This window comes from Python bivittatus, unplaced genomic scaffold (genome assembly GCF_059951505.1).
Source record: "Python bivittatus isolate LINGU-HERP-01145 unplaced genomic scaffold, Pbiv_v1 ctg000240_np1212, whole genome shotgun sequence".
NCBI classification, from domain to species: domain Eukaryota; kingdom Metazoa; phylum Chordata; class Lepidosauria; order Squamata; family Pythonidae; genus Python; species Python bivittatus.
The window spans coordinates 2,611,405-2,626,113 of NW_028277051.1; the positions used below are offsets into that span (position 1 = coordinate 2,611,405).

A 14,709-nucleotide genomic window follows, 5' to 3' on the forward strand; every position below is an offset into this window, starting at 1 on the left:
GCTAAACTCGAGCATTTTTTCCAGCTTTGCTACTCGCTTCTCCTTTACAAAAGACGACTGCGCCTCCTGACCAAGGAATACTAATGCTCTCCCCGATGGCTGACCTGTTTTTTCCTCAGTTTGAGGATCTGCTGTTCCACTTTGGCAATCTCCCTGTCTACCCGATCCATGCTCTGGATCAGCTCTTCCTTTGACAACTTGGACGGAGAAGCATTCTGGTCCTCTCCGCACGACTGACTCGACATCGGCGACGGAGGGCCTTCATGCTTGCCTCCAAAAACTGGCTCCTGCCATTTTAAAAGAAAGAGAAAGGAGGGATGGGGAATTATGAACTCAAGCGGTAAACAGTTATTTGCAAAGAGGTATGGGTACGTTAAACAGCCCAAAGAGGAATGTCTGGGTTTTGGTTTTGTTCTCAAACTGTGGTCGGAGTCTTAGCCCAGGATGGAGGAGATCCAGGTTCTGAACCACAGCAAACCATAAATCATATTGAGAAATCTTGGGTTCATTACTGTCTCCCAGTCTAGCATACGTCACTGGGCTGTTGTGAGTTAGAGTAGGTGATGAGAACCGTGACATTGCCTTGGATTCTGCCAAATCCAGGTGGATTATAAAAACGGAGAGAAAAAAAATACAAACGAAGGTGTTGTAAAAGAAAGCCATGAAGTATCCTACTTCAGACACCTTAGGCAAGACCCAGCTCTCTGGAGAAGGCTCTAATGCTGAGAAAGATGGCAGGAAAGACAAGAGAAGGACCAATAGCAAGGTGGATGGATTCCGCTACATTGGCGATGGGGGCACGGTTGGAAGACCTCAAAGACCAGGTTGGGGATAGGTCTTCCTGGAGAAAATATGTCCGTGTGGTCATTAGGAGTCAACAGCAACTTGATGGCACATAATTACTCAAAAGAAAGCACCTTGGGGACCAAGACCCAGGCCTTCAACCTCACTCCTCTGGCCATTTGAACACAGGATAATCAGCCTGGCTACTCTTCAGAGTAATTGGGCTTTGCTTGCTCTGTCAAGAACAGCTGGAGAATTGCAGGACTATCCTGAGATACTATAAGACCCCCAATATGGGGCTCTGCGTGCGTCGTGAGATTCCACCTCTGACGCCTGTGGGAAAAGCGCTTTATTATTACGATGCCCCTCCGTGGCTCAACTCCTGCCTCCAGAAGGCCGGTTCCCAGCAAGCAGCCCCAGGAGCAGATAAGAGCAGGAAAAGCTGCCAACGGGGCCAGGCAGTCATTCAGTTCACTTCCGAAGGTGAGCCAAGATGTCAGCAAGGGAGGAAAGCCAGCCCCGCCAGCCTCTCAACCTTTGCCCCATTCAGAAAACACAAGTTAAACATTAGTCACCAGCTAGGACTTTTAAACTTGGCCTGAACCCAGCCTCTTATCAGCCAGTAAATACTAAGCCATGTGGTAGCCTTCTCCAATCCAGGCCCCCCCAACTCCCAGAATCCTCAGCAATGGTTGTTTTGGCTGGGGAATTCTGGGAGTTGAAGACCTCACATAATAACAGGCGGAGCTTTGTTCATACCACCGTGGCCACCATCTTGACTTTGTTTTATCACTCTCTGTGGATGCTCCTGAGAAGCTCAAACCCAGCAGGGTCAGCTTTACCTTCTTGAGGTCAGATGACCGCAGCCCCTCTTGGAGCTGGTGGGCCAAGGGCAGGACCGCAGCAGCACTGACCCGCTGGTAATGAGGATCAGAAACTTGGTCCAGGCGCGGCCTCTTGGAATCCAGCGAGTCATGATCGGTTTGCGAAGGGCCGGGGTGGAACTGTGACTCATACCCAGATCTCCTCTCCTGAGGCCTGGCAGAGGATGAGGGTGAAAGGGGGAGAGTGATGAAGAAAAGAAGCTTGACGCTGAAAAAGCAGCCACAGCTGCCCCCAATCCGAGGTCTCCATATACCAGCCCCCCAAAAGTTAAACAAGATGCAACTAAGATGGGTTGCCTACTGACAAACCCACACCCAATGCCAACCGATGCCCCCTTTAGCCAGCCCTGCGCTGCACACTCACAGGTTTACAAGAACTCACCCAGACCTCTTTCCAAGGGCTGCCTCCCCAAAATAAAAATATTCACAGAGAAAATGCAAGCGCTTACCGGTCCGAGCCAGGGTGGAATTCGGACAGCAGAGAGGGGCGCCGACGGAGCTGCTGCTGCTGCTGCTGTAGAAGCTGGGTACCTTGGCTGACTTCCAAGTGAGAAGCGCGAAAATCAGGGACCGCGAACTCCTACAAAGGAAAGGAATCGCAGTTGGGGGGTGGGGGAGAGAAGCGCTTTGTCAAGACAAATAGAATGAGAAGACTGTCACAGCGTGGGTCCAGGCTATCTGTGGACCTCCAAGAACATCTGGCCCTCTGGAGGTCTTTGCCAACCAGAAGTCTTCAACGAACTGGGGAGATCATGCCTCTGTTTCATCATAGTGGGTTTCTAAGTTGCTTATTCCATTTATTACTTAAATTCATACCCTGTCTGTTTCCATAAACACTGAAGGCGGCAGACACTAACGAAAGAATGCAAAACAACACATGACAGTTCTACATTTTTTTTTAATCAATTAACAGTTAAAAGAGTGGCAAAGGGAATGCATTTCTGCCATTTTCCCAAATATTGGGAGAGCAGGGCCAAAGGAACTTTTCTGGGAAGAGAATCCATAGTCTGGAAGCCAAACAAGGGATGGCCTCTTCTGTGCACCACCTTCCAAAGGACCTCCTGATGATCTCAGTAATTAGCCAGGTTCATACTTATACTTTTTTTTTATATCTCAGCTCATTAATCTGGGTCAATTTTATGGTATGCGGTCAATTTTATCATCACCTAGAGTAGACAAACCATCTCCAAACACTGCTGTAAAACCCCATTGTTTTCATGTATTTAAAGTGGCTGAAATCTCAGGGGATGGATGAAAACTTCCAAGATTTGGCAATCTCTTCCAATAACCCCAAATTCTCACCAAAGCTTGTATGGGAACGTGCAGCAAAATTGCTCATCCCTGATTTAATTTCACTGATAGCTGTCATGAATGTCCCTTGGGCAGAAAGGGGATATCTACATTGGAAAACTAAATAATGGGTCAATGTCTCAAACTCATTTTAAACAAAAGCTGTCTTACCCTATGCCTGCCTGTAATTCAATTGTCTGCTCTAACCCCAACATCTCTTTGGGGGCCTCCGGCTGTGAAAGATCTTTTCCCCATCACCTGCCATTTAATTTTTTTTTTTTTAAGAGGATCTTTAAGGGGATCTTCTGTTAGTTAAGTGGGGGCTTCCTTCCCCAGCCATGGCCCCTTTAAATTGCCTGCTTATTATTCCACCTGACTGGCACTTAGATCTTTCTTCGACTGGTCAGCTTCGCCCATGCTGACACTTCTAGCTATGCCTCTATCACCAAAAAGAAGCAAAGCCTGGCTTATGTATGAAGAAGCCTAGGATCCTAGAGGGGGCCCTGCAGGATTACCCAGAATCCCCATGGGGCCTGCAGCTACTTGCCTGCTGGTGCCGGCCACTGGGAAATGTGTACTGGACTGAATGCGCCGGGTAACGGCTCTGTTCTGTGCTGAACGCTCCTTGGTTTGGAGGGTAGCTTGAGCTGGACATTCTCGAAGGAGTTTTCACGAAGCTGTGTGATCAAGACCGCTGGGTGAGCATGTTTCCAGGAAATGGCCTAGAAAGAACCAGATGACCATTAGGAAGCCACAGGATCCAGGGCACTGCTTTACAGCACAACGCCAATGAGCAGTTGATGCTGCCGGGTCAGTGTTGTTTGCTGTCTTCAGCCAACACTGGGACACAGATTGTATTGTGCCATGTCCCGTGTGGCCTCACCCCTGCCTGCCAACACGGAAGACTGCCCTGAACAAGAATCTGGTCCACCTAGCCCTGCCAAACAACAGCTCTCCTGGACTGTACGCAGGCAGAGGTCTTTCCCACCTGATCCTCTGAAAAGGGGATTCCAAAGGTTCAACAGAGGATCTTCTCCACACAGTGCTCTGCTGCTAAGCTACCTTTCCAGTGGGCTGGGAGCAGAACCAGATGGAGAGGCAGACATTGCCCTCAGCTCTACCCTGACGGCTTTCAAACAATGGGTCAAGGAACAGTAAGATCGAACCGGCTGGAAGGAGTGCCTCTTCCACACTCACAAAAAGGCACTGGGTTTCAGTAAAAGAAACCACTGCCACAAAAATGGCAGAACAATCTTTCCTACACTTGTCGCTGGTAGGTAGTAGTATATAAAACGCTTTGAATTCGAAAGGTTTCAAGTTCAAAATCGAAAGGTTTCAAGTTCAAAATCCTGTTTCTCAGTTCAAAACAGCTGCTCCTGAGCATGAAACCGTTTCACTTTAAGCTCAAAACACCTGTTTCAAATTCAGAGTACTTCCAGTAAGACCAGAACACCCTTTTAAAGGAAAAAAAACCTACTCAAAATTCAAAATGAATTGGTGGGCCAGCCACCTGCGTTGCTAAACAGAATCTTCCAATTCTGCGAGTCTACCCTTTAGTTTCCTTCTCTGTCCCTCACATACCAACACATCACTGTTTTTGTGCTACACAATCCCCGGCCATTTAATCTGAGAAGAAGAGGAACACTTCAGTATTAAAAGCAACCACAGCCATGTTGGTCTGTGAAACTTCCAAATCCGTAGCCGCGTAGCATCTTTATCAGGATCAAACGAAAGGAATGTATAAACTTCCACGTTCCCCAGAATTCTTCCTTCGGCAAGAGGTTAATCCGGAAAGATGTTTGAGTTGTAATTGTTATTTCTGCTACTGTTTTAATAACTCATAGTTAGGACTTTTGGCTTATAAGGGTGTGGTGCCCTGGACTGCTTTGGCCTGTGTGGGAGATCCCAGGCAATTGTTCTAGAACAGAGTTGGGAGTCGCTGGGCAGTGCCAGGCTGGTGAGTGCTGCTTGTCTGAGGCCTCCACTGACATCTGGAGGGGTCACTGGTGGCTGTGACTCGTGGCTCTCCTGCTGGGGCCATGCCCTGGATTCTGGGGAGTGGTGTCTCTTTTGCCTCTTTCAGTCCCTGGGGGTATACTTTTTTCCCTGTTTCTGGAGGGTAGGCGGTGTGTGGGGCTTGGGGGGTTCCTTCCTCTGTGGAGGCTTGCCCCACCCCTTCAGCAGGGGTAACCAGGGGTTGGTTGGGTCCTCTGTGGGGCAAGGTGCATTGCTGGGTCATTGATTTGAGTCTTTGTGGGGTAGGTGAGAGTGTGATTGGATATGGGTAACTTTAAGAGTTAGATGGCCTTGGAGGATGGAATGAAGGGTGGGAATGGGGTGGGGGGACCTGAGAGGGCAGGGAGAAACATCAGAGTTGCGTCCGACAGAGGAAGGTATGGCCCAAAACGTGGGGCAGCCCACAATTGGCGACATAGGGTCCACTCTCAGGGCCTGGCTACCAGATCCTTGATGGTCTCGGGCTCCAGAAGTTGATTTTGAACGCCAGGTTGATGTGCAACAGGGCTACCCTTATTCATGATCTTATCATAGATGAGGGTGCCAGCCTGACATGTTTAACAGAAACCTGGCTGGGCCTGAAAGGAAGTGTACCTCTCTCAGAACTATCCCAACATGGATTTCGGGTTTGGCATCAGCCGAGACCCCGGGGGCGGTGTTGTTATCCGCAAGCGATTGAAGGTTCTCAGAGGTTCTGCTCCACAGATAATCAGATGTGAGTCCCTGTGGTTGAAGTTGGGCTCTAGGGAACAGATGAAATTGCTGCCGGTATACTGCCCTCTCTGCTGCCCAGTGGCATCCCTGCCTGGGCTGCTGGAGCCCATTACCAGTCTGGCCACAGAGTCCCCGAGACTCAGAGTTCAATTTGCTACCTGGTGGCATCGGGTCCAGGGAGGCTCAGGAGTTTGTGGCCTCCATGGCAACCTTGGACTTGCCCCAAGTCATAGATGGCCCGACGCATACCTACGGCTGCGTATTAGATCTGTTTTTTCACCTCGGGGAAGTTGTGACACGATCTGGTAGCGGAGGACATTGACATCAGTCTGTTGCTGTCAACAGATCACTCCCACAGGGAGTGTTTGTGCCTGTTTGATTGGCCCTCTCCAGGCACTCGATAGACCAGTGCTTCTCAACCCTGGGAACTTGAAGACCTGTGGACTTCAACTCCTAGAATTCCCCAGCCAGCATGGCTGGCTGGGGAATTCTGGAAGTTGAAGTCCACAGGTCTTCAAGTTCCCAAGGCTGAGAAACATTGTGATAGACCCTATGGGGTTCCAGAGGGTGTTTGGGATTTTCCCCAAGGATCTGGTGGGTGGTTTGCCCCAAGCCTTGGTCACTGCTTGCAATGGGCAGGTAGCAGGAGCCTTGGACCACATTGTCCCTGTGTGGCTCTCCCAGTGCACTGATCTGGGGGTGCACCTTGATTCACTAAGGAACTCTGGGAGATGAAGTGCCAAAAGAGACCCCCAGAGATCCCCCCACATTAGGGATAACCTCATGGCAATAAGGGCGGCAAAACGTCAATATTTCTCCACCCTTATTGCATCTACCGACAGCCATCCAGCAATTCTGTTTAGGGTAACCCGGCCCCTGCTAGGTAGAGATGGGACCCAGAACCATCTGCAGGACTATGGTGAGGAATATTCTGGATATTTGGCAGATAAAATTGCTCAGATCTGGTCCAAGTTGGATTCCAACTGGCCAGGCCCATCCGAGGTGCATGGGGCTCGGTCTAGTGGTGTGATCTGGGTTGAGCTTGAGCTGGTGACTCCTGAGGAAGTAGATGGGGTTCTCTGTGCTGTAGGTTTGGCCACCTCAGCCCCCTCCTGGATTATTAAGGCAGCCAGGGAGGTGACTTTTAGTTGGGTCCACACTGTGGTGTCAGCCTCTTTGAAGGAGGGGGTATTGCCCAGCCTTGAAAGAGGCAGTGGTATGCTCCCTTCTCAAGAGGCTGTCCTTGGACTCAACCATAACTACTGTCCCATCTCCAACCTTCTCTTTCTCTGACAAGGTAGGCATGCTCCAGTCCCTTCAATTAAACAGTGTTATCATTCAGGACCCAGGAAGTGCACCTTCTCTGGAATGAGGTTCCCTCTGAGATCTGGGTGGCTCCCATTCTGAGGATGTTCGGGAGGGCCTTAAAGCTCTGGCTGCTCTCGCAGGCCCTGGGCTAGGGTTGCTGGAGCCCTCTGAGGGATGCGTCTGTAGATGATTTCAGTGTTGTTGGGCAGAATTGCCATTTTGTTCTCTATTTTTACTTGTTCTCTATACTGTTTTTTTCCCCTCTTGTTGATATCATACTTTATTCCATCTGTTAGAGAGATGGTCAGGATAGTTTAGGAGAGAATGATCAAAAGAAATAAAATGATACCAATGAAATATATAAACACACAAACTGAAACAAATTTCATTAGAGAAAAAGAAAAAGAAAAGGCAATATAACTGAGTCTCAAAGTCCGTCTGATCCCGGAGTGGCTTTCATCTTACAGATCATTTGGCAGGGGCACCTTCTAATGTCATCCATGAGATGACAGCATGAGAGGCAACTGAATATCTGCTGGGAGACAGTTCTATAATTGGGGTGCTGTCCCAAAGAAGGCCCTGTCCCACTGGGAGACCACCAGCAGGGGCCTCCCAGATGATTTTAAGGCCTAGGTTAGAAGGCGGGGAGGGAGGCACCTTTTAAGCACTCAGAAGCTTATACTGGCCTCTGTACTATTTTGGTTCATCCTAATAGAAGCACTACCCAACTACTGATTTTAGACTGAGAGAGAACACATTTAAATGTGCTTTAAAACAGGAAGTAGGATTTCTTTTTAAAACATGCAAATTGAAACAGCAATTATAGGTAAAATGTGCAGGAATGTCACAGATTGAAAGGAAATAATATGGGTGTCCAGATCAGGCGTAGATCTGACCTGAAAGGTTTGAAACATGGCAAAACCCAGGAAAATTTGATTCCCTGTTCCTCGACATCAGGTTCAAAACTCAACAGCAAAGGATAAAGCAAAGACCAGCATTACACCATCACATGGCCACAAAACATACGTAGTCGTACCCTGGCAAATGAGATAAAATTTAGGTTTCAAAAGGGGGTGCAAAGTGTTATTCCTTCAGCGTTCTTGAGGTTCTACCACCATTTTTGTAATATTCCTGGGGTCCCAAAGTACTCTAAAAGAAGATATAAAGATAATTCAGCGAGGAGGGGCAAGACATGGGTGTGGTGGTTGAAGAACTGGTGCAAAGGGGTTTCATGCACGAGCTCCACCCTTGGCATTTCAGCTCTCTACCCAAAGACAGACACTTTGCAGCCTCTATGAACATTCCCTGTTCATATTCCAACCTTTTCAGGATTTCAGTCCCAGAACAATGCTGCAATAATGCGCTTAGAAGAAAAACAAACCATTAAAAAAAGCAAGGGAAGCACACTCAGGGCTCTCTGATGCCTCGGGGGACCATCATCCAAGAGCCAGCAATAGGTTCCGCACTCAGTGCACATGGCCGGGAGCATGCCAATCTAACCCTGCGCAGCATTATTCAACATAGCTGAAAAGGCTGAGAGAAAATGCAGCGCAGCTGCAGAACTCACGGAAGCTTGCAAATCAACAGATGAGTAACCAATTTGCTGAGTAGCTGAGAGAATGCAAAAAAAGAAAAAAGAAGAAAAAAAGAGAGGCAACTTCTAACTGAAGCTTATCCAGACAGATACCCTCCAGACCAGTGTTTCTCAACCGTGGCAACTTGAAGGCGTGTGGACTTCAACTCCTAGAATTCCCCAGCCAGCATGGCTGGCTGGGGAATTCTGGGAGTTGAAGTCCACACGTCTTCAAGTTGCCATGGTTGAGAAACACTGCTCCAGACAACCTGGATCATGCTTTCCATCATCGTGATTGGCTACCAGGCTATAGAGAGCACATTCAGACCCCTCCTGATGGGGCTTGCTTAGAGAGGACTTTGCCACCATGCATGTGGTGAGTCTCGCAAAGATCCCTTCTGGGCTACCATATCATTTGGAAACATTACGGTTTTAAACTTGCTGTAAACCTATCCCAAGTTCAAAAGGCAACTCAGACATCTAAGAAATAAAATGCGGAGAAAGCACATCCAAGCATTGGGGGAGAAGAAACATAGCTTGGGTTGAGGCAGCAGCAAAGTGCTGAAACCCAGAGACAATGTGAACCTCCCCTTATCGAAGCCTGGAAAGGTCTCTCTAGCTTGGAGAAGTCAAGGCGAGAGATCCACAAATACTATAGGATCAGAGAAGCAGCAACTATATATTGCTCTTATAGATTAGTTATTTGTGTTTTAACTGGGGAGTATTTATATTTTTATTATAATTGGTTTTTAATTGTAAGCCGCCCGGAGTCACCCTCTGGGGGAGATGGGCAGCATATAAATTTAACAATAAATAAAAATAAAATTAAATAAATAACTACTGAGCCCTGGACATATAACTCGTTTCTAAAAAAATGTGGTCTGTCATTTAAAAAAAGAGGAAAACCCATTTTAAATGGTTAATATTAGTATTTAAACCTGCATGCCGCCCGACTCTCAGTAACTCTTGGCAGCTCACAAACAAAGAAATTACAATAAAGGTTAACGATGACGGGAAACTTGGCTTCAGCTTCTCAGAAAGCCTTCGAAACCCAGTGGGGAAGGGGCACCATCGTTTCCAGAAGCCTGCAGAGGGTTGCACAACCACCCACTGTAAAACCTGTCTAGCCTCTTATAATTGTGGGGATTATTACTTTCCAACATTAGCCAATTAACACTAATGCAGCAGGCAGCAGAAAATCCCGGAGAAAGATGAGGAAGACTGATAGTGTCCATGCAAGAGAGAGAGCCCAGGCAGGATTTTTAGAAACACTGTTGAGCGCTAAATGCTATCAAGGGTTTAATGTTTAGTAATATCAAAGCAAGAAAAATAACAGTAAAATAGAGGAATATTGCTAAACCTGTGCCCCCAACCACAGGTCTCCTGCCTTCCAGGGGACCAAGCAGAATTCCCCAGGGCTGTGGGTAAAACTTAAAGGTAAAACTCCTTGCATATGAGGAGGGCAGGAAGCATGGACCCAGATTATTTCCCTTCAGGTGCATCAACTTCCTCTCTCATCCCCAGGACTGAGCCTTGCTTGGAAGCACTGCAAAGAATCCACTCTCCAGCAGCGAGAGGGTGCAAGCTATGTCCACTTTTGACCTGATCTCAAAAATAGCACCACTTGCATTTGAGAGCGTTTCAACTGAAGTAGAAAGGAGCCCCCTCCTCCCCAAACACAAATCTCCCTCTGCTGCCATTCACACCTGTTACTAACTGTCACTCTTCACCAAGAATTGAGCTCCAAGTTGGCCGGGTTGTGCGGAGGGGGGTGGGGGCGAGTCCCACCAGGCCTCCTCTTATAGAGTGACAGACATGGGCTCGATGAGATCCAAAGGGGACCCCGACTCAGCTGAGCTCTCTGGAGCATTCTCCAATCTGCACCAATGAGAAAGAAAACTGTCTGGGTCAGTGTTTCTCAACCTTGGCCATTTTAAGATGTGTGGACTTCATCTCCGAGAATTCCCCAGCCAGCATGGCTGGCTGGGGAATTCTGGGAAATGAAGTCCACACATCTTAAAGTGGCCAAGGTTGAGAACACTGGTCTAGTCCCTGTACCTTCTGAATTGTGGATTCATCCACCATCTCTCACAGGGTTCCCCACCCACTCTCAATCCTACTGTCCTGGCCCCAGCCTCCAAGTGTGGCCAATGATGACAACTCTGAACCACATGTACTTCCAAGTTGGGGGATATGGGCAAGAGTATATTGTCTTGCAAGCCTTGCTGGCTGGGGAATTCTGGGAGTTGAAGTCTTAAACATCTTAAAGTTGACAAGTTTGGAAAAACACTGATCTAGGTGAGCATTACCTCCTTTGACAGGCAGAGCTGCAAAGCAGGAGGGCCCAGCTTCTTGTGAAGTCAATCCTGCAGGCAGCACTCTCCCAGAATGCTCTGGGCCAGAAGAATGAACACCGAAACGTATGTAAACTGCAGCTACCAGAACAGAATTCAGAAGAATAAGGTTTGTGTCTTGCACCCCAACAACTATTGAAGGGTGAGCAAGAAGTTTTTCTTCCCAGCTCTTTGAACAGAGACAGGGCAAAAGCTCTCTCACCACCTTCCTCCACTGCTTGCTTGCTTGGAAGAGCTGAAGACATTAGATTTCCCATAAGTAAAGAAAAAACCAGCAGTCCCATCCCTCGGGCACCCTTGGGAGTGGTGCAAACTATACCCTGGTGTAACTTAAAAGTAGCAGATTGGGATGGATTATCCAAAACTAATCCTCTTCCCTCCTTGGTGCTCAGTGCCAGGACACTGGAAATCAGATCTTATCCTTCGGCTGGGCTGGGCTGAGCTCCTGGCTTCCCCATCCCAACCAGAAGCATCATAAAAAGTCTATGTTGAGGTGAGTGAGGATTAGGGCTTCCTTTTCAAACATGCTTTGAAGGGTTTCTTTGGTAAATAAAGCAGCTTGTCCTTATATTAGGACAAAATTGTTAAACCAGATTTACAACCATCTGGGTACTTTCCATGGGTTGGGACAGTGGGCCATGCTAGCCCACCTTTGGAGATCCTCAGGGTCGGGAAAGTTGGTGTTGGTCTTGCAAGGGAGGAGAGCACCAAGGAACAAGAAGAACTGGCTCTCCTGAGAAATAAATAAGGGTGGGAGAGAAAATGGCAGCTGGCTGGGTGTAATGGACCATGAATTGCAACCATGAAGTTCCTGGTTAAAAGTACACCTCAGCCACATGCGTTTGCAGTGTGACCACTGTACCCATACAGGGATTCACACCTGCCAGAACTATATTGAATAGTAAGGGGGGAACACGCCACTCATGGCTCCAGTTCCTATGCTGGAGCGTTTCTAGCCTGACCGGAATAGGAGCCTTCACTGGGATTTGGAGGGAGAGGAAGACACCTTCCCTACTTTTCTGAAGCTTCCTCCTGCTGAACTACATAGCAACCTTAAACCTCACCAAGGCTGTTACATGGGGGTGAGGTGGTGGGTGATTTAAAGCATCTTATGCATCTGTAGAACAGGGGGGATGTATATGCAAGGGGAAAAGGTCAATAAATAAGATGACCACAAAGCAGACGATACATAAATTATTACCCAAAGCAGCATGGCAATTTTCTGGGCTACGAGGAAGATGCTCCATGCTGTTAATTCTCATGCTTCTAGGCTCTTAAGTCTGCAAGGCTAACTTCAGAAAAAGCGGTGGGCTGAATATCCAAATATGGTCTTTACATGGGCTCCAACTCACAGCATGAAACAGGCTTACTAGATTACCCTGAAGATTCTGGATTACATTCCTAAATACTGCACCATAGGGATTGCAACTCCTATGCATGGCTGCACACTGGGAGAACTGCCAACTCAGCAGTTCCAGACAGTTGAGAAGGCTGATATAAAGATGCGACCCACTGATGAAAAAAAAAAAGTATTGACAGTTATAGCAGCCCCTTACTATGGAAGTTTTCTCAGAAAATGTATGAACTACAAACCAGCTGTTTTTGAAGATGCTCCCCCAGCCTAAAAGAGTTAATCTGGAGCAACAGAAAGGATTCGGAGACCTCACAGACTCAATGCCTGCTCTGGCAACGTTATTTCAAGGTCATCCCATGTACCCATCCTAAGGAGCCAGGATCCATTCATCTGTTTACCTGTAACTAGCAATGATTGCACCATACTGAATTTTTTAGCCTTTCAGAGGGTACGGTATTTCAATTTCCACCTTCAAAAAAAGAAAGGAAGCACTTTGGACACTACAGCAGTGTTTTCCAAACTCAGCAACTTTAAGTTGTGTGGACTTCAACTCCCAGAATTCCCCAGCCAGCATACTACTTTAAGGCAATTCTTCCTCAAAGTAGCATCTCCACTGTATGGAATTGTAAAAGGGTCACAAGCACTACTGGACAGCACTTATAATATCAACACTGACAAATGACAAGCCCTCTACCTCATTTTCTAAATTTTAGGGCTCCGGAGCTCCTTGTATTTTCCCATGCTATTCCACCACAATACTGGAGAATCCATAAACTGTTAGTTTAAATAAATAAATAAGAATACAGGAAGACATCTTGTACCAGGTATATTAATGCCCAGTACCAGAACATCATTTCAAATATCTTTTAACTGGAAGTGCTGGAAACTTGCTTGAGAACTGTTATAAGCAATGTTTGTTTAATCTAAACCACCTAGAATCTACTGAATAAGAGGCTCATATTTGTATATACAAATAAATAAATACAAATAGTCCTTGCTTAGCAACCACAATTGGGACCAGCAACTCCATCACTAAGTACCGCAGTCACTAGGCGGAAAATCACATGACTGCGGCAGACTTATGACATCACTTCCCATTTGGCTGTTAAGCGAATCACAGCGGTTGTTAAGCAAGACATCATGTGACCACAACTTGAGATTTTACTTCTGTGTTCTCCATTAACTGTGCTTGTTGGAAGCTGGTTGTGAAGCACAAGAATGGCAACCATGTGAGCATGGGATGTTGCAACAGTCATAAATGCAAGGACTGGTTGCAAAGCTGTTTTTTAAACAATGTTGTAACTTTGAACGGTCGTTAAACAAGGCAGTTGATAAGCAAGGACTACTCATACTACCACGAAGCTATTACAGACAGGTATCCAGCAGCGAGAGCAACACAAGAATGCCATTCTTACACTACTCCAAACTTCAGTCCATCAGTTGGCTTTATCATATTTTGTTACAGGTACTGCCTTGAACCATAAAGCAAGTCCATCCTCCAGAATCTGGAAAAACCATTGTCCGCTATTAATTCCTTCCAGCAATATACATTTCTTTTGAAGCAGACAAGGCTCTAGATACACAGAGTTGGAAAGAGTCACTGAGGTCTTCAAGATCAACTCCTTCTTCAGTGCAGGAATCCAAATTAAAACATCCAGAGCAATGGCTGTCTACTCTCTGTTGGAAGACAATCAGTGAAGGGGGCCCTACCTCCTGGATTAAGCTGAGAGAAACCCCTTTAAATCCACTCAGCGACATGCAATCCCAGGACATCTGGTGGCACCTACTACAGCTGAAAGGTGTTCTGTCAACTGCCCAACGACAAGAATCCATCTTTATAAGACAAGTCCCAAAGAGTGTAGAGTCTCTCCCATCGCTCACATTTCTACCTATGCCGACACATGCACCAACTCAGCCATTTCCCGTTTTGAACAGCTTCATCTCTTTGGTGGCAGGTTTACAAACCCTGGCATTTCCATTCCTCAACCGAAAGCTGGCACGCCTTCGCCTTCTTAAACCAATCCCTTTCTGTCTCTCACAAACAAAACAGATATTTTTTTTTTAGAATGAGAAAGGCAACATACTCAAAAAATGATGCATTAACAGGTTTATGGGAGACTGTCTAGAGCAGCATTTCTCAATCTTGGCAGCTTTCAGAGGGGTGGACTCCAACTCCCAGAATTCCCCAGCCAGCAAGCTGGGAATTCTGGGAGTTGGAGTCCACCCCTCTGAAAGCTGCCAAGATTGAGAAGCACTGGTCTAGAGAGCCAGGGAACGATAGGGCACCATTGACAAGTTCATTCTTTTTACTGCCACAACAGCAGCATTAAAAGATGTTTGCCTTCAGCACGAAGGGCTGTTTGAACAGGGACGCAGCGTCCTACTTATCTGAAAGCAACACAACGTGCTAGGAGTTACACTTGAATATTCAAG

The 14,709-nt window shown here is 47.0% G+C and overlaps 1 protein-coding gene across 8 annotated transcripts in view; it reads right to left on the reverse strand.

The window, feature by feature from the left end:
• The window catches only part of NCOR1 (nuclear receptor corepressor 1), a 124,734-nt gene that overhangs the window by 104,462 nt on the left and 5,563 nt on the right, over positions 1 to 14,709 (reverse strand). For 7 of the 8 annotated variants that reach the window (XM_025171240.2, XM_007435278.4, XM_015889293.3 and 4 more), the window contains exons 2-5: positions 3,505 to 3,679; positions 2,117 to 2,247; positions 1,626 to 1,821; positions 105 to 287 (exon numbers count right to left, since the gene is read on the reverse strand). In XM_025171240.2, coding sequence (XP_025027008.1) covers positions 105 to 287; positions 1,626 to 1,821; positions 2,117 to 2,247; positions 3,505 to 3,612 — 618 coding nt within the window. In that variant the 5' untranslated portion in view covers positions 3,613 to 3,679. The remainder of the gene's footprint in view (positions 1 to 104; positions 288 to 1,625; positions 1,822 to 2,116; positions 2,248 to 3,504; positions 3,680 to 14,709) is intronic. The other variant, XM_025171242.2, reaches the window with a different exon arrangement.